Source organism: Drosophila ananassae, chromosome XR (assembly GCF_017639315.1).
Source record: "Drosophila ananassae strain 14024-0371.13 chromosome XR, ASM1763931v2, whole genome shotgun sequence".
In the NCBI taxonomy this organism is placed as follows: Eukaryota; Metazoa; Arthropoda; class Insecta; order Diptera; family Drosophilidae; genus Drosophila; species Drosophila ananassae.
In genome coordinates, this window is record NC_057932.1 from 843190 (window position 1) to 870055 (window position 26866).

Sequence of the window (26866 nt, forward strand, 5' to 3'; positions counted from 1 at the left end):
ATCAGTAATATATTGGTTGTATAGAAATTTATTAAGGAATTCAAACTCCCGCTTATATTGCCGGTCTGTCTGTTTATACGCAAACTAGTCTCTCAACTTTCGAGTTGAAACGAGTTGAATATCCTATAGCTGCCATATAACTGATTAATCGAAAATCCCATCACTTTGATGTTAGAGGGTTGGGACTTTCACATTATATTTGGCAAAAATAACTTATGTACAAAATTTCAAAAGGATCGGCTGACTATATCCTATAACTGTCATGGAACGATCGAAATTGGCATAACTTTGGTGTTTTTAAAATAAGATGGGACTTGGTATAGATTCCATTTTGGGTAAAGTAATCAGATTTGCAAAATTCCATAAGGATCAGACTGCTATATGATATAGCTGCCATATAACTGAACGATCGTAATTGGCATAACTTCGGCGTTTTTAAAGCTATAAGGATGGATATACACTCATGGACAAAATTATAGGTTTTTTTTTTTTTTTTCATTTTTAACTTTTTATTTCTAAGGCATGCTTTCTCCAATCAGCTCAAAACAATGTTTTTTTTTAAACTTATATTAATTGTCTTAAAAAAAAAAAAAGAAACTATAACCTTTTCATTATAAACCTTTTCATTAACAACAGAAGTAGATTTTTTCCCAAATTGGACATTTTTGGCTGGACACAATAATAGGTGTAAGGAACTAAACGTTTAAACTAAATAAATATTTCACTATTTTTGATATTTTTATACCCTTGCAGAGGGTATTATAATTTTGGTCAAAAGTGTGCAACGCAGTGAAGGAGACATCTCCGACCCTATAAAGTATATATATTCTTGATCAGGATCACCTCCTGAGTTGATATGAGCATGTCCGTCTGTCCGTCTGTCCGTCTGTCTGTCTGTCTGTCTGTCGGTTTCTACGCAAACTAGTCTCTCAGTTTTGGAGCTATCGAGTTGAAACTTTACATCCTTCTTTCCTTTGCAGGTAGTATATAAGTCGGAACGGCCGGGATCGGTCGACTATATCCTATAGCTGCCATATAACTGATTGATCGGAAATGCCATAACTTCGTTGTTTTTTAAGATAGAGGGTTGGGACTTTCCACATATGTTATATTTGACCAACATATCTTATGTACAAAATTTCATAAGGATCGGCCGACTATATCCTATAGCTGTCATACAACGATCGGAATTGGCATAACTTTGGTGTTTTTTAAGTTAGAAAGATGGGACTTGGTACAGATTCTATTTTAGACAAAATAATCTGATTTGCCAAATTTCATAAGGATCAGCCGACTATATACGATCCTCTATATATCTAATAATATAAGATGCGTGGCGCCACCTAGCGGACTGCGACTGAACTGCAAGGGTATATCAACTTCGGCTCCGCCCGAAGTTAGCTTTCCTTTCTTGTTGTACATTAAGTTGAGTATGTAGCAGTTAGTAGCCGGTATACTCGCCATTATTTTTGAGAACTTTCTCCATTCGTCTTGGAAATGGATGATATCAGCTTGCGAGACTTTCCTACCTCTCTTTTGGGTTCACCCCAGAGATTTTCGATGGGATTAAGGTCAGGGGATTGACTCGGCCATTTTGCTCACGAAACCACTCCCTGTCTAGTAGAGAGGCGTGTTTTGGGTCGTAATCCTGCTGGAACTTCCATAAAATTGGCATATTATCCTCAGCATATGGCAGCATCACTGTCTCCAATAAGTCTCTGTACACGAATTTGTCCATTATTCCATCAATGCGATGAATCGGACCAACACCATTCCATGAAAAGCAGCCCCATACCATTAGGCTACCACCTCCATGTTTGACAGTCTTACAGGTGTACTTGGGATCAAATTCTTTGCCTTTCGGACGGTGAAAATTCCTTTTAGCATCATTTCCAAATAAATTTATTTTGGTTTCGTCACTCCAGAGAATGTTATGCCATTTTTTCTCACCCTCCGGTCCTGACCAGGCTTTACGATCTAGAGCAAATTGTTTTCTCATCTTTTTATTTTTCGGCCGAAGCAGAGGAACTTTGCGGGCAATCCTACCTGGTAGGTTTGCCATTGCCAAACGTCGCTGAACGGTCCGTGATGACATAATATTTCCAATTTCGTTGGAAATCGTCCTGGAAGACTTGAACGGGTCTCGTTTAACCAACTGAACCATGCGATCATCGGCCCTAGATGATGTTTTTCTGGATGCTCCCCGAGTTTCACCTACTTTTTTCGGTTTTAACGCATTGGTTACAAAATTCGGAGGTCGTTTTATTAAAACAGCAATCGATTTATTTGTTTTTCCTTCGTCTTGGAGTCGTCGAATGAGCTTCCTCTCTTCCGCACTGCAATGTCTCCCACGGCCCCTTTAATGCCATTTTAGTGATTGTTAAGTCCCCATTTAGTTAAATTATCGTTTAAATATATAATATATATATGTCGGAGAGGAGGTAATTCAGTGTCTCGTTAGACATTAGACTTTAAGGTGTGACCATTGGTCGAGTAGGAATATATCAGTCCTGGTATGATGAGGACTTAGTTTGCGAACTAAGGCCGTGTGTGGCTTCGTTGTGTTGCTAGATCTGGTCCTTCCTTCTTTTTCATCTCTGCTTCGTATTGAGCTAGACGTGTGGACTTTACTGCTAACATTATTTGACAAAAGATGAGCAACAAAGGCAACGAGGACTCGCTGCATCAGCCAGAACATGGCATGGAACACCACCAGGGGAACGAACAAAGAAATCCCGAGACCCCGCGAGGAGAAGGCTTAACTTATCCGACATCAGAAGTGGGATACGGCCCTAACCAAACTACTTCTAGAGACGTATTCGCTCTGTTAGAACAACAAAATCGGAACTTTCTGGAACTGGTTAAGAGGCTACAGATGCCGGCGAGTGAGTTGCAACCGACTAGCGAGATTTGCCTGCCGAAATATAATCCGGACCTTGCTGGTGTGGATGCCACGCAGTGGTGCGCTACGGTCGACATCATCTTACGAGAAAAACCATTAAGTGACAGCGCTCTTATATTAGCGTTAAGTAAAGCTTTGGAAGGCACAGCGGCGCAATGGTTATCCCAAATATGTTACCCGGGAATAACTTGGCAACAGTTTCGGCAATTGTTTGAGCAGCGATACGAGACTTCAGAGACGCCGGCCGCCGTCATTTTAAACCTTCTTAATAGCCGTCCAAGCAATGGCGAAAGCCTGCCTGTTTTTGCAAGTCGCTGTGTGACGTCACTGTGCACAAAACTTCGCAATTTGAGTTCAGAACAAATTTCCATCGCGTTGGTTCTTGGGCACATGGATAATTTCGACCGGCGTTTGCAGCGAATGATACACACAACGCATGTTAGCAATCGACGAGAACTGCAAGCGGAGTTGCAAGTATTCTCAGCGCTAAGAGAGCGCCCTAATGCAACGAACTGGGAACCAGAGACGAAGCGAGCTAAAACTGCGGAAATCAAATGTTACCAGTGTGGAAAACTAGGCCACAAAAAGCAAGACTGTAGTGGCGGTCAGCGCAGCCCTGTCATGGAAGGACTAACGTAACGTGCTACAGATGTCAGGAGCCGGGCCACATAGCCACTAATTGTCAAAAAAAAGTGCAGAACGCTGGATTGGGAGTCAGAACAGAAAAAAGAGTGGAGCTATGCGCTATAGTGGAGCCTCAATCGAGTATGCTGGTCAATGGTGAGAGATTTCCAATTACATTTGATTCGGGAGCTGATTAATTAAGAAAAGCGTTTCTAATAAGTTAGCTGGTAAGAGAATTCATGACGTTATTTCTTTAAAGGGGATAGGTAATGCTGATGTTTGCTAATGTTTGATGAATTCGTGAAGCCAAGTGTTGGGCGATGGACGAAAGATTTGTTTGATGAATTCGTGAAGCCAACTGTTGGGCGATGGACGAGAAATGAGATTGATGAATTCGTGAAGCCAACTGTTGGGTGATGGACGAGTAATGAGATTAATGAATTTGTGGAAAATTTAATTTGTTAGAAAATGTGTGAAGCCAGAATTTAAAAATCGGCTTGTAAAAGTTTAGTTATGTATTTTGGATTACGAAGTAACTATTTTAACTGATTAATGTATAATTTGAAAATGATTTATTGATTCTTTGTATGGAAATGGTTTATTAGAGAACATAAGAGATATGTTGAAAATAGAAGTTCAGTTATGTTAATGAACATTATATGAAGTTAAGATTAGGTGATTAAGTTCTTTGAAAGCATTTAATAAAATTATAAAGTGGAATGAAATTCAGATGTTGATTATAGACACGAGGACGTGTATATGTCAGGATGGCCGTGTCGGAGAGGAGGTAATTCAGTGTCTCGTTAGACATTAGACTTTAAGGTGTGACCATTGGTCGAGTAGGAATATATCAGTCCTGGTATGATGAGGACTTAGTTTGCGAACTAAGACCGTGTGTGGCTTCGTTGTGTTGCTAGATCTGGTCCTACCTTCTTTTTCATCTCTGCTTCGTATTGAGCTAGACGTGTGGACTTTACTGCTAACATTATTTGACAAAAGATGAGCAACAAAGGCAAGGAGGACTCGCTGCATCAGCCAGAACATGGCATGGAACACCACCAGGGAAACGAACAAAGAAATCCCGAGACCCCGCGAGGAGAAGGCTTAACTTATCCGACATATATTTTAATGTAATATATATATAATAATATAATATATATATCATAAAATAAGCGGCTACCTAACTGCAAGGGTATATCAACTTCGGCTCCGCCCGAAGTTAGCTTTCCTTTCTTATTTTTTATACTTATATTTTAGCTTAAATACTATGATATGTTCTTTTCTTTATCTTTGTCTCTATTCGCGATCGGCCACTTGCATCTGCCGTCATGCGCTATCGTTGCCTCGCTCTCTCGCGGTATGTCTCGGTCGATCCGCAGCATCAAGCGTTGAGCCGCGCTCCCGCGTCTATTATTCTAATTCGGTCGTCAACCGTACGCAGACAGATACATATGTTATGTTCTATGTACATATAAACCAAATTATTTAAATAAATTGTAATCATCCACAGAAATATAAAGGTCCTTGTGTTTTATTAAAGCCTAGACTTAGAATATTAAATAAAGCTCCCGAAAATGCTCGGTAACTTAACATTGGTGAACCCCGACGTGATTGTGCTTAGGAAAATAATTTGTTGAATTATTTTCTTAAAATAAAGAATTAGGAAAGAATTCCTGGAAAGAATTCAGGAAAGAATTCCTGAGCCAAAGTGCACTTGTCCTTTTTGAAGACCTTCGAGGATTGCTGCCCTCCTTGAAAGCAGTGGAGACATTTCCGGAGGCGATGATAAATGTGCGGCTTAGCGAATTGGAAGGAATCGTCGCGGATTTCAAGAGCACACATAAGGAGATGTCCGAGCTGGATGTTTCAGAACTAAGGAGCGATCTGCGCGTCAACTTCAACGAAGCGCCGAGAGACGCACGATTCATCCTGGACCAGGAGATTATGCGGCGCTCCAGTTTGTTGCCGGCGAGTTCGACGCTGATCAACGGTTCTTCTGCCACTAATTTTGATGCGTCGGTCGGCAGATCTTTCCAGGCTTTTCCGCCACTGTCACTTCCCACTTTTAGTGGAGGTTATACGGAGTGGCTTGAATTTCGATTATAAGTCGGGTCGAGAAGCTTCAACGGTTGCGGTCCTGCCTTCGTGACTCTCGAACGTTGGAGCTCACGGACAAAAATTATGCCGTCGCATTGGAGCTGCTAAAAAAAAGGTTTAGTAATCGCAGGTTTATTTTTCAAGCTCATGTTAATGAGATAATGCATCGGATTCCTTGGATATCATTCTAACGTGGGAGTCTATCACCAGTTTTCTTGAGCCTTTGTTTTATCTCCTTTATCTTTATGCCGGACTTTGGAGAGCATGGATTTGCCGACGACATCACATGCACCAAACTTTGCGGTAGGCTTTGCATAGACCCTTTCATCCAGGTAAATCTGCATTTGTGATCACAAACTCTTCCGCATGCATAATCTGTGATGGCCATTCGCACGTGATAAACTCCTGCCCAAGGTTTTTAAGCTTGTCGTCTGAGAATTGCAATGCCTCAAGCTGCCGTGCGTGTGGACGCAGGCATCACAGTCATTTTGGCTGCATTTTGGTGGCAATCCCAGGTTTCCACATCTAGCGACGCTGTTTCTGGTTCAGCGTCCGCCGTCATCAATTCTCTCGTCGCTTAGGATCGTTTTGATGATGTAGTGTTGCTAGCCACTGCCAATATTCTGGTTAGTAACCGCTCCGGAGATCTACTTCCCTGCAGAGCGCTGCTCGATTCTGGCTCGGAGGTGCATCTAGTCACTTCAAGGCTGGCGGATAAGAACTCCGGTGACTGTATCCGGTATAGGATGCGCAGGGTTCTCTACAGATGGGCTTTCTGTGCAAGTCAGCTTGCAATCCCAATGCTCTGACTACTCTGCGCAATGGTTGTCCCTTCATCCAAAAAACTTGGCCTGGTTGGATTGTTTGTGGAGGCGGAGGCCCTGACGATGGTAAGGTCCTGATGGCTGCTGAGCAGTCAGATTTGCTCGTCCACGCTCAGACGGAGCCGGTGAAGGTGGAGTCTCATCTGGATGTGAAGCCGCTCTTGGACATTGGCGGGCAGTCAACAAATTGTGTCTGCTGCCCCTTCATGATGCTGTTGAAAGCTCATCTTCCAACGGGGGGAGTATGTCGGGTCAAGCAGCCGCCGGAAAGTGTGGCCGGCAATAATTTATTGAATTTGTTTATTTTTTCTTTACTTTGTCTCTTTTCGCGTAATTTAAATCATCATTTAAATAAATTTTAATCATACATAGTGTCGGGTCAGGCAGCAGCCACTGCATAAATTTAATATAAATGTAAAATATATATAAATGTAATAATTATAGCTTAGCATATAATCATTTTTCTCATATCTTTTGTTAGTCGCAAGCCGACTCTTCTCGGCCGCTCGGCTTTATTTTATTGTTGTCATTAAGTTAACGAGCTTTCGCCCGCCCTATGCAAAGAGGCGGGCCCACTTGTGATCTTTATCTTAGTGCATACGCATCATAAATCAGAGCTTTCTGTTTCTATTTCATATGCGCATAAATAAACATTTGTATAACGTGGTAAAACAAATAATTACTTTGTTTTTATTTTGGATAAGTCATTGAAAAATCTCAATGACCAAACATTGGTGACCCCGACGTGATATAATTAATATAAACTATAATTATTAAAATAAATAAAACAATTCCGCGAGCATAAAACAGTGCGAATGTACCCGTTTTAGTTTTATGGTGTATTAACATACGTATGTGCCTTTTAAACATGAACGGCATACAGTGCATCAGTGGAACAATTATTTTGAATTTATACCTAAATTATTTAAAAATATAAATAAATACAATACATACAATTATTATCCGGTCCGCCAACATACATACATACAAACATACATACACACGTTCCGCTTGCAAGTGCATTCGACTCACACAAGCGTTCATATATATATACAATCCACAACTCAGTGTACGGTTCTGAGCGCACAGTGGGATAAATCGTGTTCGCTGCGCTCAAATATAATTAAATATAAAAAAATAAACAAGAACTATAATTTTTTAAATTGAGCGTATTTCAATTGTAGTGGCGATGAACTCCAGCGGCGCCGTCACAGGAGAACCCACTCCATCTCGGAGCGCGATTTTAAAATGCAAAGCAAAGGGTATCCTCCAGGATTTGAAGAGGATCCAAGGCGCCCTGCAGCCAATGTTAATGGTGGACGATGCTATGCTCCATGTGCGTCACGGCCAGTTGGTCGCCATGTACGAGGATTTTAAGGCCATCCACGGGGACCTTGAAGAATAAGACATTGCTGAAATAAGCAGCGACTTGCGATGGACAGTGTCTGAGCTTGTAGCTGCATGCCGAAATCGAGCACGAGACGTCGTTGCGCTCTGCTTGAATTGCTGCCCATTCCACCCTTGCCAGCGGAGTTTCCAGTGTCCAGGTGGAACCAGCGCTCAGTCGGAGTTTTCAAGCCTTGCCTCCTCTTCCTCTTCCTACTTTCAGCGGAGGATATTCAGAGTGGGCTGAGTTTTATTCGGTCTTTTCGACGATCGTAGGCTGCAATCCTTATATAAGTAAGGTGGAAAAGTTTCAGAGGTTGCGATCTTGTCTTCGGTACTCCGCTTTAGAGGCAGTCCGTTCCTTGGAAATCTCCGAGGAGAATTATGATGTCGCAGTGCAGCTTTTGGAGAATCGATTTAATAACCGTCGGTTGATATTTCAGGCTGATGTGAACGAGATTCTGGGCCTCAATCTATTGGAAGGTGACTCAGTGGCAGCGCTTCGAGGGCTGTCCGATAAGTTCAATGCCCATATGCGAGCCTTAAAAAAATTGGACGACAGTTCAGATTGCCGGCTGCATCATTGTCCAGGTACTTCTTCAAAGGTTGGATCCAGCTACTCAGGCCAAGTGGAAGGAAGGTCAAAATGCCTCGAACTCGGATCTCATCCCTACTTGGGAGTCGATGGCAGAGTTTTTGGAACAGCGTTGCAGGACTTTGGAGGCTATGTATGTGGCCTTGGCCGCGCCGGGCACTCAGGTGGGAAGACGTAGGGTCGCAAATAACAGTAGAGCGTCCTTTATTATTACTAATTCACCTGCCTCTGCTTGTATACTATGCGGTGGGTGGTCCCATGTAGTCTCTGCATGCCCAAGATTTTTGTCATTGCCCCCTGAGAGCCGCCTTGGCGAGGCTAGGCGACTAGGTCTATGCCGGAAATGTCTCCAAGCAGCCAGCCTTCTGCTGTGCCGTCTACATCAGCCGCAGCCGAGTGCGCCGAGCCAATAGGCGGTTCACCATCACGGCTAATGCACTAGTTGCCCAGGGTCGCAGCGGTGAGATAGCCTTACTGGCCACAGCGAACATTCTCCTTCGGACTCGTTCTGGGGTTTTTGTTCCATGCCGGGCTCTTTTGGATTCTGGATCGCAGGTGCACGTGATTACGTCCCGACTGGCTAGTCAGCTGCAGCTTTGAGACGCAAATCGTACGTGGCAGTGTCGGGCATTGGCGACACTGGCTTCGCGACAGACGGATTCTCTGTTGATGTGCTCCCACGATCCTATTGCTCTGAATATTCGGTCCTCGTCAACGCTGTAATCGCCACCAACATCACGGACCTCCAGCCTAGTTTTAGCTTGGATGTCTCCAGCTGGAATATTCCGTCAAACCTCACTTTGGCTGATCCCCAGTTCTTTCGACTGCAGCGGATCGATTTACTTATCGGAGCCAGTCTATTCTATGATCTGCTGTGTGTTGGTCAAATCCAGCTCTCAGCTGGCCTACCGGTGCTGCAGAAATCCCGGCTTGGATGGGTTGTGTGTGGCGGTGGTTCACATGTGGAGAGAAAGTTGTTCATAGCGACAGCTAGCAAGGACGTTGTGAAGAGCTCAAGTCAGCTGGATGAGCGCTTAGAGTGTCTGCTCTGTTTGGGAAATCGAAGACTGCTCCGAGTCCATTGTGAAGTGGACGAAAGAGGAATTGGATCAGGCGCCTATTCGGTGAAGCTGCCGTTGAAGGTCAGCCCAAAGTTGCTAGGTGAATCGTACTCACGAGCCGTGCAGCGATTTCTCTCCCTCGAAAGGAAGCTTTGTCGTCAGCCTCAATTAAAGGATCAGTATGCTGCGTTCATAAAGGAGTATTTAAATTTGGGGCATATGTCTCCATTCCCGCCTAGTCCACGACCTGCCAGACAGTATTTCCTACCACATCACTGCGTATTGAAGAAGGACAGCTCAACAACCAAGCTCAGGGTTGTTTTTGATGGTTCAGCTGCCACTACGTCTGGGTATTCATTGAATGACGTTTTGATGTCTGGTCCAGTTATCCAACCAAAGCTGCTGCACATTCTTCTAAGGTTTCGTTGCCATCGAGTGGCCATTACAGAAGATTTTTGCAAAATGTACCGATGCGTTAGAGTTTTCCCCGAAGACAGCTATCTGCAGTGCATTCTTTGGCGGAATTCCACCCAGGATGAGTTGCAGGTTTTTAAACTGGATACGGTCACTTATGGGACAAAGCCGGCCTTATTTTTATCAATTCGAGCAATGCATCAGTTGGCACAGGATGAGCAGTCTATGTTTGCAAAGGGTGCCGAAATTCTGCGTCGCGATTTTTATGTTGATGATCTAATTTCCATAGAGGAGGCTACCAACATAATGCAGCAAACATCGGGGATCCTCGCCAAGGGCCAATTTCGGTTGAGAAAGTGGTGCTCCAATTTTTCTGAAGTGCTCTCTGACGTACCGGAAGAGGATCGAGAGTCGTTCCTGAGGTTTGATGATGGTAGCAACTTTACGAAGACTCTTGGCCTAGCTTGGGATCCTTCTACTGATCGCTTGCTATTTTCGTTTGAAGGGCTCCAGTCACCCTCGAAGCCCACTAGGCGCATCATCCTCTCCTCAATCGCCCGGCTTTATGATCCTATAGGGCTTGTTGGACCTGTCATTACGAAGGCAAAGATCTTTCTTCAGAAGCTATGCCGTGAGAAGTTGTCCTGGGATAAAAGTCTACCTCAAGCTCTTCACTCCGATTGGGACATGATTTGTTCCAGCTTCGCCATGGCGCAGCGTGCTGAATTCCCTAGATGGTCACTATCATCACAGTCTGAAGTGGAGATTCATGGATTTTGTGACGCCATCATTGAGGCTTATGGGGCTTGCATTTATGTCGTATCCAAGGGTACCATGTCAGAAAGTCATTTACTCTGCTCAAAGTCCCGAGTCGCTCCTCTAAAAACAATTACGGTACCGAAACTGGAGTTATCTGGAGCAGAGTTGCTGGCTCGGCTTATGTTGGAAGTAGCTCAGTTGAAGGTCTACGATGGGAGGTATTTCTGCTGGTGCGATTCTGCTGTGGCGCTGTCTGGGATTCGGGAGGAGCCCGCTTGTTTTAATGTTTTCGTCGCCAATCGAGTTTCAACAATCCAGGAATTGACCAGAACGATGGAATGGCGTTATGTTCCTACGTCTTTGAACCCGGCAGACATCCTCTCGCGTGGTGCTCTTCCCAAGGAGTTAGTGACTGACAACCTGTGGTCCCATGGTCCTGCGTTTCTTCTTGGACTTCAAGACCTGTGGCCAGCAGCGGTTCTATCTGAAGAGCCCACTCTGGAGCTAAGGGCAAGGGTTCTGCTAATCAAATCCCCGTACATTGACGTGACAGCTGGCTCTTTTCCAGCCAACTCTTTTCCAGCACCGGCACAGCGAGTCCGTCACAGCGAGTCCGTCACAAGGGTGGCACTGCTAGCGACATCAAGGCTGGAACCCACTTACTTTTGCGTCTGGTGCAGCGTGTGTATTTTTGGGATGACATAAAGGCGCTTCATAATGGAAAGGATATTTCGTCAGCCAGCATACTTGCCACATCCTCTCCTTTCTTAGACAAGTTTGGCCTGTTGCGTGTGGATGGTCGTTTAAGAAATTCTACATTGGATTTTGATAGTCGTCACCCAATTATATTGCCTAGAAGCCATCCAGTTACTCGGGCTATAATTGTTGATTTCCATGAGCGCAATGAGCCCGTAAAATGTTACGTAAGTGTTTTCATTTGCTTTGCCACTAAAGCCGTGCACTTAGAGCTTGTAAAGGATCTATCCACATCTGCGTTTTTACATGCTTTAAAATGGTTTATATGCACTCGCCGAAAGCCTCAGCACAATTAGTCTGACAATGCGACCAATTTTATTGAACGAGCTAAAGGAACTGCTCCAACTCTTCATGAGCGATGAGCACCAACATGCGCTTCTGGAGTTTTGCGCGATTGAGTCTATCGAGTGGCGTTTTATTCCTCCTCGATCTCCGCATTTTGGTGGATTCTGGGAAGCGGCTGTCAAAACCGCAAAGCATCATTATTACCGGGCCGTTGGATCCTCAGTTATTGGATTTGACGAGCTGCGAACTTTGCTTTGTCACATTGGTGCTGTCATAAACTCACGGCCTTTATTGTCTCTTTCAGAGGATCCTGCAGACCTTGATGTTCTAACGCCATCCCACTTTTTAACTGGTGGTCCGTCAGTCAGTTTTATCGAGCCTGATGTCACAAAGCTGAATATTAACCGTCTGGACAGCTGGCAGCGTGTGTCTTTCCTGCAGCAGTCTTTCTGGTCCCGATAGAAGGAGGAGTATTTAAGCCTTCTTCAGCAGCGCTCCAGCAGTGCGTCCGGCCCTGCCTTGGCGATTAACGATGTGGTGCTAGTCAAGGACGAGAACCTACCCCCCATGAAGTGGCCATTGGCTAGAATTCTGGATCTAGTTCCTGGTCAGGATGGAGTGCCTCGAGTGGCGGTGGTTAGAACCGCTTCTGGAACTACCAAGCGCGCAGTGACCAAGCTTTGCTTATTGCCCCTTAAGGATGAAGTTGAAGGACAGGCCTCAACTGGGGGGAGTGTGTCGGGTCAGGCAGCAGCCACTGCATAAATTTAATATAAATGTAAAATATATATAAATGTAATAATTATAGCTTAGCATATAACCATTTTTCTCATATCTTTTGTTAGTCGCAAGCCGACTCTTCTCGGCCGCTCGGCTTTATTTTATTGTTGTCATTAAGTTAACGAGCTTTCGCCCGCCCTATGCAAAGAGGCGGGCCCACTTGTGATCTTTATCTCAGTGCATACGCATCATAAATCAGAGCTTTCTGTCTCTATTTCATATGAGCATAAATAAACATTTGTATAACGTGGTAAAACAAATAATTACTTTGTTTTTATTTTGGATAAGTCATTGAAAAATCTCAATGACCAAACACATAGAAAACTAAAGGTCCTTGTTTTACATAAAAGCTTTTTTTTGAACATTAAATAAAGCTCCCGAAAATGCTCGGTAACTGAACAGTCCTGGTTTGCGTTATCAGCTTTTGTTCTCTTAGCTATGTAATATGTTGACTGCTTTTTTGCTCTTTGGACAATGCTTTGACCCTGATTTACCGGGAAGTTTTGTTTTAAGTTTTTATAATTACATCGAGCATACTAGTCCTCTTCGGCCGCAAATTCGCATCCGAACCCGACATATAGATTGGATTCCGATCATGGAATACAATCTTTCAATTGCCACAGACTGTTGCCCTTAGACGTATAAAACTGCCCTCCTTTTAAAAAGCTGGTAATGCAAAATACCTTTGGAGCTTTTATTTTGTTTCAGAGAGTTTAATGAAGTCTCAGAAAAAAATATTACGAGCGTATATTGTGAGGTTTTCTATCCCAGCATTAATTTATCTATCTCTTAAAATATGAAATCACAAGTAAATATCTTAAAAAATAAGAATGTAAAAATTAGAAAAATAAGCATGCACGATAAATTGGAAAATTGTGCAGATAGGACAATTATATGATATGGCTTCCTTAACAACTGCCAAAACTAGCGAAAAATGAATAATTTATAGCCGTCCACCAAGATTTTGTAAATTATCTATTCTTTTTGCAAGCTATGAAACGGTTTATATGCACTCGCCGAAAGCTGCAGCACATTTGGTTGGAGAACGCAATCAATTATTTTGAAGCTAAAAACGAGCTTAAGGAAGTGCACTAACTCGAGGGCGCTGCTAGAGCTTTGCGCGCTTGAGTCTATCGAATGGCTCCTCGATCTCCTCCTTTTGGTGGACCATGGAAGCGGCTGTCAAAACAGCAAAGTCTCATTTCTATCGGGCTGTTGGATCCTTAGTTCTTGGATTTAAAGAGCTGTGTCACATTGGTGCTTTCATAAACTCACGAACTTTGTTGTCTCTTTTAGAAGATAATGCCGACCATGATGTCTTATCGCCATCCCATTTTTAAACTGGTGCTCCATCAGTCAGCTTTATAGAGCCTGATGCCGCAAAGCTGAATTTCAACACCAGTCCTGCACCAGTCTTTCTGGGGCCGATGGAATTAGGAGCATTTAAGCCTTCTTCAGCAGCGCTCCAAATGGCGTGCGAACGGCCCTGCCTTGGCAATTAAGGATGTGGTATCTAATATGTAGTATCTGGTCGAAATGGAGTGTCTCTAGCGGCGGTGACCAGAACCGCATTGGGAACCACCAGTGTCTAAGCTTTGCCTATTGCCCTTTAAGTATGAAGTTGAAGGACAGGCCCCAACTTGGGGGAGCGCGTCGGGTCGGGCAGCAGCTACTGTATAGATTTCTATCAACTCTTCTTGACAGCTCAGATTAAACGGCCTTTTCTTTAACATTAAGCTAGGAAGCTTTCGATTTCGCTCCTATATAATAAGCAGGGCCCTCACACTCCCCTCTCATATCATTGCATACGCACCATAAGTTTGATAGGATCTTTTTCTCCCCATTTCATCTGCATACAAAATAAAGAATCCATCGAGTGGCATTTTATTCCCCCTTGATCTCTGTATTTCAGTGGACTCTGGGAAGTGGCTGGCATAAACGCAAGATATAATTTTTACCGGGCTGTTGGATTCTTGGTTCCTAGATTTGAGGAGCTGCGAACTTTGCAGTGTTACATTGATGCTGTCAAACCTCAAGGCTTTTATTGTCTCTATTTTCTCTTAAGGACAGGGCCCAAATGAGGAGATAATATCTGGTACATAATATGTTATATGTACAAACATAATATACAAAACATAATAAGTTGAATGTATCTTATCTTTATGTTTATTGATATTATCGTTATTTTTGGTCGCAAGCCGATTTTTCTCGGCCGGTTGGTTTCAACAGACCTTATCTCTAGCTTAATGCTGCTAGCGAGCTTTCGCTGAGCCTATGTGTAAAAGAAATTCTTCCAAATTTCATCGTCCGAGTATATATCCCATATACGATCTATATACGATCCAGTATATATATAATAATATAAACTGCTACCTAACTGCAAGGGTAAATCATCTTCGGCTTGTCCCAAAGTAAGCTTTCCTTTCTTGTTATACCCTTGCAGGAGGTCTTATAATTTTGATCAAAAGTGTGCAACGCTGTGAAGGAGACATCTCCGACCCCATAAAATGTATATATTCTTGATTAAGAATTACCTCCTGAGTCGATATAAGCATGTCCGTCTGTCAGTTTCAACGCAAACTAGTCTTTCTCACACACATCCTTTTTTTGTTTGCAGGTATTATATAAGTCGAAACGCCCGGGATTGGCCGACATTATCCTATAGCTGCCATATAACTGAACGATCGGAAATGGCACAACCTTGCTATTTTTAATGCTAGGGACTGTTTTAAAATTGTAATTAGAAAATTGATTCGATGGTGAAATTCTCATAAGAATCGGCCAACCATATACGAACCGATATATCTATATATATGTAGGTATAATAATATAAGCTGCTACCTAACTGCAAGGGTATGTCAACTTCGTCTCCGCCCGAAGTTAGAGTTTCTTTCTTGTTTTTATATATATTTTTTGGAACGAAATTTCTTATGGCGCGGTATGAGTTTGGCGGAGGAGGGCTAGCCGAGAAAACCCGCAACGTAACGTTAAACGGCTCTCCGTCTTCTCAATCAAAAAATAACCATTTTTCACTCACTCTCTCTCTCTCTGTCTCTTATTTTTCTTATTTGAAGAAATGCGACAGATGATTTTGAAATTGTAATTCATATATTCACTTTTTTTTTTCAATCTCAATTATTTATTATATTTCAATATTCAATTGTCAGTTTTAATTTTCAAATTCAATTTTCAATTTTCATTTGCAATTTTCAGTTTTCATTTTAAATTTTCAAATTCAGTTTTCAATTTCAATTTTTCAATTATCAATTTCCATTTTCACTTTAAAGTTTAAATTTAAATTATCAAATTCAATTTTTAATTTTCACTTTGAATTTTCAATTTAAATTTTCTTATTCATTTTTCAAATTCCATTAAAAAAAAAATAAACGAATTACAACATATAACATTTTTTCGCACTATTTCTCAGTTTTTTTTTATTTTGTGATATATTTGTCCAGTGATATTTTTATGTACATAACCTAGAAAAAATAGGTAAAAGTAAAAATCATTTTTGTATAAATGTTATAAATTATTGTTGTAAATTATTCGCCTTCATTCACTTCTGTTTCGCCTTCATTGACCTCCATCTCGTCATTGACCTCCATCTCGCCTGCTAAACGAAAACATGCCAAAGGAAATCGTTCCTCACGGGTGTCCCTAGACACACACTGTTTTTTATTTTTGAGCACGCCTCCAAAAATGACATATTTCTGCAGCGCCAGTTAAAAGAATTTTTTTAAAAAGTTTTGATGCCAAACTATTTCTATAGCTTATTTATATGTTAAAAACAAATTTCAGCCTTATTGGTTTATGGAGGAGTTTTTAAAGATACCAGAATATACAATTATATTCTGATTCACATATTGGCTTTAAGTATTTTTGAACGCGGGAGAGAACAATATAGTCCGAACATATTTTAAAGGGATCCTATTGGGAATATGTCTAACTACAATGGATATGGAGTAGAGGACGAAAGTTGCTATTCGTTATACTAGGAACGTTAAAATTTCAGCATGTTAGTAAATGCTGGCTGCCTACCTTAACATTATATAGAAACACGACACCATCGTTCTACTGTTTGTATGTAATGGTAAGTTGATTAATAAAAGTCTACTATGGTAAGAGGGAAGGTGAAGATTTGCATCCCAATTAAATCCTCTAAGGGCGTAAATTAGGAAGTTTTTTTGTACAGATTCTATGTATTGAGGACTCCAGACACACCATCCATACTCAAGAATCGGTCGGATTAATAATGTTTATAAAGTTTTAGTTATATACGGGTAATTAAATTCTCGTTATCATTAACCAGAGTTAATCGTTCTAGAGCCTGGTGAGGGTAAAATCGATAAAATCAATCTAAAAATCCCTAGAGGGATCCGGTGTAGCAACAGCAAGAGTTCAGGACCAAAGGAGTATCAAGGGGAAAGAGAACTCTCCAACGGAAGGGTGGGTCATTTCGACCCATTAATCTTTAGGTGATTTGCTAAACATGTGAGGTTCAAGGAAAAGAAGATACCAAAAACAGTTTTATAATATCATTCGCCAAGGGTAGTCGGAAATGCCGTTGCCGAATAGTAGGGTACTGAGCGAAGGGACTGACAGTGCAATATAATCGTCCCGCTCTGACTTACGGAAGCATATTTTTAAGTTTTCATTCTGGCATACTTAGCGAGAGCACGGAGAGACGGATACAAGCAGAGATCAAGATTTTTCCGTTAACGGAAGTTTTGGAGATTTTCACGGTTGGGTAGCAACGAATGGAAGTCTACAATTATTGTTAATTTTAATTGACGATAGGAAAAGCAAAGACGAATTAAAATAAGTGACCTGTGAAATTCATACAGAAACAGCAATCACGTCCTACAGAACCTGTGGAATTTTCCCCATTTTCCAGCATCTATTGAACCAAGATAAGTACATAGGGACATATTAATATTTCTGAAAGGTAAATATAGTTAATATAGGAGGAAGTCACCTGTAGTGTGATTACCTCCGGCTGGTTAGCTTCGCGCACGTCACGTAGCGCGTACCATCTATACCTAGCTGTCACTGGAAAATACAAAGGCAACCGGTGGAAGTGAATTAAGCGATGTGCTTTGGGCTAAAGAGGAGAGGAAAATGATCGAGCGAGAGAGACCGAGTATACTGATGATGCAACAGAGTTACGAAAGAGAATCAGCTAAGGCAGCAGTTGACCAGAGCAGCAAACCTTAGACTCGATTATCCTTGTGCCCGTATCCGTATCTTTAATGGGGCCATCGAACCTACATCGCCGGAAACGAGCGTTAGTCCGAAAAAAATGTTTATATCCACATATCTGTTTGAGTTATATTTTAATATTGATTATGATTTTTCATACTTTGATATGACGCAAAGGTGTATGAAGTGTATTTGGAATTTTTAACTAAAGATAACGAATATTAACTATAATATAATGATTATATATATGTGGCAACCCTAAGCGTTTACCATAATACAATCGAACTCGATATCGTATGAGAGTATCGATATCGCTTTTTCTGCGCCTCACGACATCGACAGCCTCATCCGCAGCTAGCAACGCTTTTGTTATTTTTCATTAGTTTGAAGCAAATATATAGTGAATAAACGAACATTAAATTGGTGACCCCGACGTGATCACTATATAGACGCGACACCACACAAGACGACGCCGACGTCTTTCACGATACCGTTACTCGCGGTTCCGACGCAGTTATTAACCGCGTAGCGGTTAAAATTCCGCCCTTTTGGACCGAGCACCCAGAATTATGGCTGTCGCAAATCGAAGCCCAATTCGTTCTGGCAGGAATAACTACAGACGACACGAAATTCAACACAATCCTGGCGTCAATCGAAGCACCGGTACTGGCCCGAATTGCCGACGCCATCGTCAACCAACCAGGCACAGGCAAGTACGAAAACTCAAAGTCGTGCATTTTGGAACGCTTCTGCGAAAGCGAGCAGAAGAAAATCCAGAAGTTGATTTCAGAGACTGACCTTGGTGACAAGCGCCGCACACAACTGCTCAACGAGTTAAACGCACTCGCCGCAAACAAAGTTGACGAAACTTTCTGAAAAGCACTGTGGCTGCAGCGCCTACCAACACAAGTGCAAGCGATCTTGCAAGCATCGGACGCCTGCCTAGCAGATTTAGCTAAGTTGGCAGACAAAGTCATGGAAGTCGGCGATTTTCATCATACACGCACCGTTGACGCCAAATCGGCGCCACCCAGCAGCACCGTTTTCGGCGAACGTCTAGACCGCATCGAGCAACAAATCAATGCGCTGTTCAAAAACCGTTACCGCAAGAACAGTTCATCCACATTAACGGATTGCAACAGCGTCCCGACTTCAGGCTTGTGTTGGTACCACAGCAAATTTGGCAACGCCGCCAAGAAATGTCACCAACCGTGCTCGTTTTCCTCCGAACCAAAAAACTAAAACAGTCTTCGGATTCGGCGGACAAATTCGAAGAAGACCACAACACAATTGCCCGCCTCGCCATCAACGACAATTACTCCAAAACTCAATTTCTCATCGACACCGGTGCCGACATTTCAGTGATGCCACCCTGCAGAATCGCAAAAAACTATGCTCGCTCCAAAGCTTCTTTTCGCCGCCAATGGTACGAACCAATACTCTAGGTTGCTTCACGAATACCGCGATCTCGCAACGATCAACTCGAACCGGCTGCCAGCAGAGTCCGAAGTAACGCACTTCATCTCGACCAACGGCCCGCCTACTCACGCCCGCGCCCGACGACTAGCGCCTGACAAACTCAAAGCCGCACAAACTGAGTTCTCCTACCTCATCGAAAAAGGAATATGTCGCCCCTCAAAAAGCCACTGGTCCAGTCCATTACACCTAGTAAAGAAAGCAAACGGAGAGTGGCGACCATGCGGCGACTACAGAGCACTAAACAACGTAACAGTGCCGGATCGATACCCTATTCCGTACATACTGGATGTAACAAGCATCCTACACGGTAAAAAGATATTTTCAAAAATCGACCTGCCAAAAGCATATCACCAGATCCCTGTCGAACCTCAAGATATTCCCAAAACAGCAAATTATCACGCCTTTTAGGCTCTTCGAATTCTTGTTCATGACATTCGGCTTACGCAACGCAACGCAAACTTTTCAGCGTCACATAAACAACGCAATACAGGATCTCGACGACATTCTGATCGCTTCAGAATCCGAGGAGCAGCACGAGACACACCTCCGTACGACCCTTGACCGCCTTCGAAAGGCACATCTCACCGTGAACTTCGGGAAGTGCCAATTCGGTAAATCACAACTCACGTTCCTGGGACATGACATCAGCCAGCACGGTTTGAAACCATCCGAAGCAAAAGTGGAAGCCATTCGCCACTTTAAAAAACCGCTTATAGCTAAAGATTTAAAAAAGTTTCTGGGTATGATCAACTTCTATTTATCCCACGTTTATCCCACGTGCTGCTGATAACCAACACATACTCCAGACGCTAATCCAAGGCAATAAAAAGAACAACAAAATCCCGATACTCTGGTCTACAGAAGCCGACCACGCATTCGACGCCTGCAAGAACGAGCTTGCAAACGCTACGTTGCTGAACTACATGGCACCTAACTCGCAATTAACACTAACCACCGATGCCTCCGATGACGCCATGGGTGCCGTGTTACATCAGATTGTCAACGAGCAGACGCAACCACTGGGTTTCTTCTCCAAGAAATTCACACCGACGCAAAAGAAGTACAGCACCTACGATAGAGAACTGACTGCCATCTATCAGGCCATTTTGCACTTCAAGTTCGCATTGGAGGGCAGAAACTTTATAATTTTCACCGACCACAAGCCGCTGATGTACGCTTTTAATCAAAACAGCGAGAAAGCATCACCGCGACGCGCGCGCCAACTGGATTTCATCAGCCAATTCAGTACCGATATCCGGCACATCACAGGAGAGGAAAACAACGTGGCTGATCTTCTCTCACGCATCGAAGCCATCAAACACATCGACTTCGACGAGATGGCACTGGAACAGGAAAACGACGACGAACTACAATCGCTACTCAATTCTGATCCAGAAAATACCATTTCACTAACCAAATTATCCCTTTCAGGCTCAAACAAACAATTGTACTGCCACGTCGCCAATAACCAGATACGCCCGTTCGTGGCCAGATGTCTACGCCAAACCGTGGTTCAAGCCCTGCATTCACTGAGCCATCCAGGAGTTAAGGCGACGAATAAATTTGTGGGCAAACACTATGTTTGGCCCCACATGGCGAAGGATGTGGCCAAAATCGTACGCTCTTGCATCCCGTGTCAAAAAAAAATCCAACGACATACAAAATCGCCACTGGGAGAGTATGCCGCCAGCGACGCCCGTTTCGAGCACATCAATATCGACATCGTTGGCCCACTGCCATCATCCAACGGATACCGATACTGCCTCACGTGTATCGATCGCTTCTCAAGATGGCCCACAGCAATCCCTTTAGTCGACATCACAGCACAATCTGTGGCTAACGCTCTGATTTCGGGCTGGTTCGCTCTGTACGGAATCCCTCTCCACATCACAACAGATTTAGGCCGACAATTTGAGTCCACACTTTTCCAAGAGCTCGCCAGAATTTGCGGTTTTAAGCACCTGCGCACGACGGCGTACCACCCACAAGCCAAAGGGATGATCGAACGCTGGCACAGAACATTAAACATTAAACAGAGCTGCCTTAAAATGCACCGATCCTATTAACTGGAGCAGTTCCCTGCACTTAATCCTCCTAGGCCTACGTACAACAGTTAAAAGCGACATCGGGTTGAGCCCAGCTGAAATAGTTTACGGCACCGCTCTACGTGTCCCTGGGGGATTTTTTACACCAAATACACAAAAACATACCGAGTCTGAGTTCGCCGAGGCTTTTCAAAAAACCATATCTCAGCTACCAACCACTAAGCCAGTGCACCATCATACACCGCAGGAATTTGTGCACCCGGATTTAAACCATTGTACCCACGTCTTCGTCAGAGTGGATCGAGTTAAAACCCCTCTAGAAGCAAACTACGAGGGTCCGTTCGAAGTGCTAGCAAAGCACGACCAGTACTTTACGCTTAAAAGACTTACAAAAGACAACAAGGTTTCTATCGACAGACTTAAACCGGCATACATCTTCCAAAACGAATCTCCCTCGACTCAAGAGAAAACGACAGCGCCAACTGCCCAGCCAACCGAGCAGTTATCAAGATCAGGACGACGAGTCAGATTCCCAGCAAAGTATCTTTTCTAACAGGAACTCTAGGAGGGGGGTACTGTGACAACCCTAAGCGCTTACCATAACACAATCGAACTCGATATCGTATGAGAGTATCGATATCGCTGGAGGCCCTCTCTAGAAACTCAACTTTTTCTGCGCGTCACGACATCGACAGCCTCATCCGCAGCTAGCAACGCTTTTGTTATTATACCCTTGCAGAGGGTATTATAATTTTGGTCAAAGGTGTGCAACGCAGTGAAGGAGACATCTCCGACCCTATAAAGTATATATACTCTTGATCAGGATCAACTCCTGAGTCGATATGAGCATGTCCGTCTGTCTGTTTCTACGCAAACTAGTCTCTCAGTTTTAGAGTTGAAACTTTTCACACATCCTTCTTTCCTTTGCAGGCAGTATATAAGTCGGAACGGCCGGGATCGGTCGACTATATCCTATAGCTGCCATATAACTGGTTGATCGGAAATGCCATAACTTTGGTGTTTTTTAAGTTAGAGGGTTGGGACTTTCCACACATGTTATGTTTGACCAAAATATTTTATGTACAAAATTTCATAAGGATCGGCCGACTATATCCTATAGCTGTCATAGAACGATCGAAATTGGCATAACTTTGGTGTTTTTTAAGTCAGAAAGATGGGATTTGGTTCAGATTCTATTTTGGGAAAAACAATCTGATCTGCCAATTTTCATAAGGATCGGCCGACTATATCCTATAGCTGTCATAGAACGATCGAAATTGGCATAACTTTGGTGTTTTTTAAGTCAGAAAGATGGGATTTGGTTCAGATTCTATTTTGGGAAAAACAATCTGATCTGCCAATTTTCATAAGGATCGGCCGACTATATACGATCTTCTATATATCTAATAATATAAGATGCGTGGCGCCACCTATCGGACTGCGACTGAACTGCAAGGGTATATAAACTTCGGCTCCGCCCGAAGTTAGTTTTCCTTTCTTGTTTTTCATTAGTTTTAAGCAAATATATAGTGAATAAACGAACATTAAATATATAATGAATACATCGACATGTAATACCCGAGTATTATTTGGGTCTGTGGCTTATCGAAACTCGTATAAGTAACTCCGAAATCGTTTGAGTCTGTAGAGAACGTTGCACTAGGGATACCCAATAGATCCGCATCAAAGTATTAAGGCAGGGAGGGTAAAGACGTGGGATAAATTCAATAAAATTATTTCAAGCTTTCTTTTAAATACAAAATTAAAACATGGTATGATCTACTGATTTCAAAAAGAAAAAAATTATCAATAGGAAAATGTTTTGAAAAAAAATCTTAGAAGAACAAAAATAAATGTGGCAAATCAAAGATTTCAACTTTGGATGAGTATTCCAAAGATAAGTTATCTGCTAGATGCCATTTTATTATTTTAGTTGGTATGCACACATATCTAAAATGATATCTTCTAAAAAAATGATGGCCAACGCAATTACACGGCCTATATAAATCCATATATGGTAAAATTGGATCAATTTCTTCTCTTAGGTGTATGACGGAAATATTAGGGGATGGAACCACGGAGGTGATGGTGCGCACGGCCCTGCCTTGGAAATTAAGGATGTGGTGTTAGTTATGACTAGCACCTTCCCCTATGAAGTGGCCGTTTGCGAAATTTATTTATGTAGTATCTGGTCGAAATGGAGTGTCTCTAGCGGCGGTGACCAGAACCGCATTGGGAACCACCAGTGTCTAAGCTTTGCCTATTGCCCTTTAAGTATAAAGTTGAAGGACAGGCCCCAACTTGGGGGAGAACGTCGGGTCGGGCAGCAGCTACTATATAGATTTCTATCAACTCTTCTTGACAGCTCGGATTAAACGGCCTTTTCTTTAACATTAAGCTAGGAAGCTTTCGATTTCGCTCCTATATAATAAGCAGGGCCCTCACACTCCCCTCTCATATCATTGCATACGCACCATAAGTTTGATAGGATCTTTTTCTCTCCATTTCATCTGCACACAAAATAAAGAATCCATCGAGTGGCATTTTATTCCCCCTTGATCTCTGTATTTCGGTGGACTCTGGGAAGTGGTTGGCATAAACGCAAAGTAAAATTTTTCCGGGCTGTTGGATTCTTGGTTCCTGGATTTGAGGAGCGGCGAACTTTGCAGTGTTACATTGATGCTGTCAAACCTCAAGGCTTTTATTGTCTCTATTTCCTCTTAAGGACAGGCCCCAAATGAGGAGATAATATCTGGTACATAACATGCAATATGTACATCTTTATGTTTATTGATATTATCGTTACTTTTGGTCGCAAGCCGATTTTTCTCGGCCGATTGGTTTCAACATGCCTTATCTTTAGCATTAAGCTAGCGAGCTTTCGCTGAGCCTATGTGTAAAAGAAATTCTTCCAAATTTCATCGCCCGAGTATATATCCCATAGCTGCTATATAACTGAAAATCCGGAAATTAAATCTCCTTAACAAACTCAATCCTAATAATTTAGAAAAAATCTTAATCTTCTTAAAAATTTCAAACCTATACCACAAAATTTAAAACTACCAAAATATATATGAATAAAATCTACCGACTAAGTAGCCTAAATACAATGAACAATATGTAATAATAGACTAATAGACTTAAACATCATTAACCTTAAAAGCCGAAGGGCTTGCTGCCAGCGCTTTACCAATTAAGTTAGTCTAGTTTTGTAAACTTCTCTATCTTTAATAATAAATAAATAAATGATTTGGACTTAAGGGAAAACTCGAAATAATTTTATTGAATTTATTATAGTTAGTTAAACAATATTTTCTTCAATTAAAAAGTAGTTTTTAATCTCATATTTTCAAAAAGTCATGGCTATCTACAATTTCTGTAAAGCTTTACTAAACCAGCTGAGCCTGCAATAGATACGTTTTGAACATAGAAAAAGTTTTAGATAGGAAAATGTTTGGGGAAAATCATAGAAGACCAAAAATTTATGTACGAAATCGGAGAATTCAACTTTGGATGAGTATTCCAAAGATATGGTATCTGCTAGATTTTAAGTTGGTACACATACGTTTCAATAATTATATGTACTAGAAACAATGATGGTCATTGCCATTATACGGCCTTCATAATTCAATATATGGTAAAATTTGATCAATTTCCTTCTTAGGTGTACCGCGGAAACTGTGGGTGATGGAACCTATGTTTGTTCTGGACTTTGGTTCAGGGGAGCCTAAAGGTTATGGAGCAGATAAAATTATGCGTGGAGGAAAAAAAAAGTTGGAAATTGTCGGCCTGTGTAATCCACCCCATAACACCTATATAGTTCATTAATATCATAAATTAGGTATAATTTTCCCCCTAAGAAGACTTAATTGTGATGCAAATCAGCACCTTTTCTTTCACCATAGTAGACTCTTATTAATCAACTTATATTATAATATATTTATTATATATTGAAAAATTTAGATTGACAAAGAAAATTGAAAATATGAATTTCAAAATTATCTGTCGCATTTCTTCAAATAAGAGATAATAGGATATAGAGAGAGAGTAAGGAAAAATGGTTATATCCTCTCACTCTACGAAGGAGAAGAAGTCGTTTAACGTTACGTTACGGTTTTTCTCGGCTAGCCCTCTTCCGCTAAACCCATACCGCGCCATAAGAAACTTCGTTCCAAAAAGCCCTCATAGCTTTTAATTTTAAATATAAATAGTAATGCTTAAATGTAATGATCGCGCAAACAAAAATAACAGAAAATATCAAATTTTGAAAATATTATTTTTTGTCACATTTTTGTCCATCTTATACAGAACGAATGTACCGTTCGCAACCGTGCAAAATTACGACAAAAACAAGAAAGGAAAGCTAACTTTATCCTTATCCTGACAATCCAGGATAACATAAGTCAGGATTTACGTTTTGACTACGACACCGGGATACGAACAACATACGATACTTATACAGGGTGGCGCAAAAGTAACCTTCCGATGTTTTTTGGCTGTAATTAAAAAATAAAATGAAAAACTTTGATTCTTTTTTTGGATTATTTTTATTTGGTCTTTTAATTCTTTTACATCAAGTCGAGAATATGATGTCATGTAATTGACCGCCGCCACAGTTGATTGTCATTTGTGCCCTTTTTTATGGCATTTTCCATCATTTTGGCCAGAACTTCCCCCGATAGGTCCTCAAATTCTTGACGGATATTGTCTTTAAGAGCTGCAAGAGTTTGAGGGTTGTTAACATAAACCCGCGACTTCAAAAACCGTACAAAAATAAGTCTGGAGCGGTCAAATCAGGCGATCTTGTAGGTCAGTGCTAATCGCCAAAACGGCAGATTTGGGGCCTGGAAAAATGCATCCTTCAGCATAATAGTTACCAATAACCCGCGTTCTGGAGCAGTGTAGCAGCAGTGTAGGAGCAGTGTAATATTGTTTATTTACGTGTATTTCGCATGTGTTTACTACACAAATGTCAAAACAGAACTGACATTAGAGGCCAATCGCAAAATTTATAGCATCTTCTGATAGGAGGATTAATTTTGCGCCACCCTGTATATGTTATATATGTGTGTACATGATTTGATAATGCTAAGCTCTACGGCTGTGCACAGCCGACATGAAATGAGTAGATCATATATAATATACGATACTTGTATATGTTATATATGTGTGTAAATGATTCGATAATGCTAAGCTCCACGGCTCTGCACAGCCGACATCATATAATGAGTAGATCCACTTATCAGACTATATCTTGAGTTAGACACTTTTACCAGTTATAAGCGATATATCAGAAATTGCATCATCTCAAGCGCAACATAAAATAGTTAATAAAATAATTAATAGTTTTAAGAGTAATAAGAGTCTACTATGGCAAGAGGGAAGGTGAAGATTTGTATCCCAATTAAGTCCTCTATGGGCGAAAATCAGGCACTTTTTTTGGTACGGATTCTATGTGATCCCAGTGTACTCTGTATTATAAACACATGATCTGATGGACCAAAGATGTAAATAAAGTTTTTTTATTTACATAACATTAAAATCTTTTGACCATCTGTTAATAAAACCAAGCAAACCCATTGGTGTATTATCCATGGTGGATATATCGTCGGTAAATGTAAGTTTTAAATCTAATAGGACACTCAGGTCAACGATCTCGA

The 26866-nt window shown here is 41.8% G+C and overlaps 1 protein-coding gene across 1 annotated transcript; it reads left to right on the forward strand.

Annotated features, from left to right (window-relative positions):
- The first annotated feature begins 4293 nt into the window (after nt 1-4293).
- Nucleotides 4294-18558, forward strand: LOC123257596. Its single transcript, XM_044717336.1, has 2 exons — nt 4294-4313; nt 18132-18558. Exons 1-2 carry the CDS (start codon nt 4294-4296, stop codon nt 18556-18558), a joined length of 447 nt encoding a protein of 148 aa, XP_044573271.1.
- Nucleotides 18559-26866: the final 8308 nt, after the last annotated feature.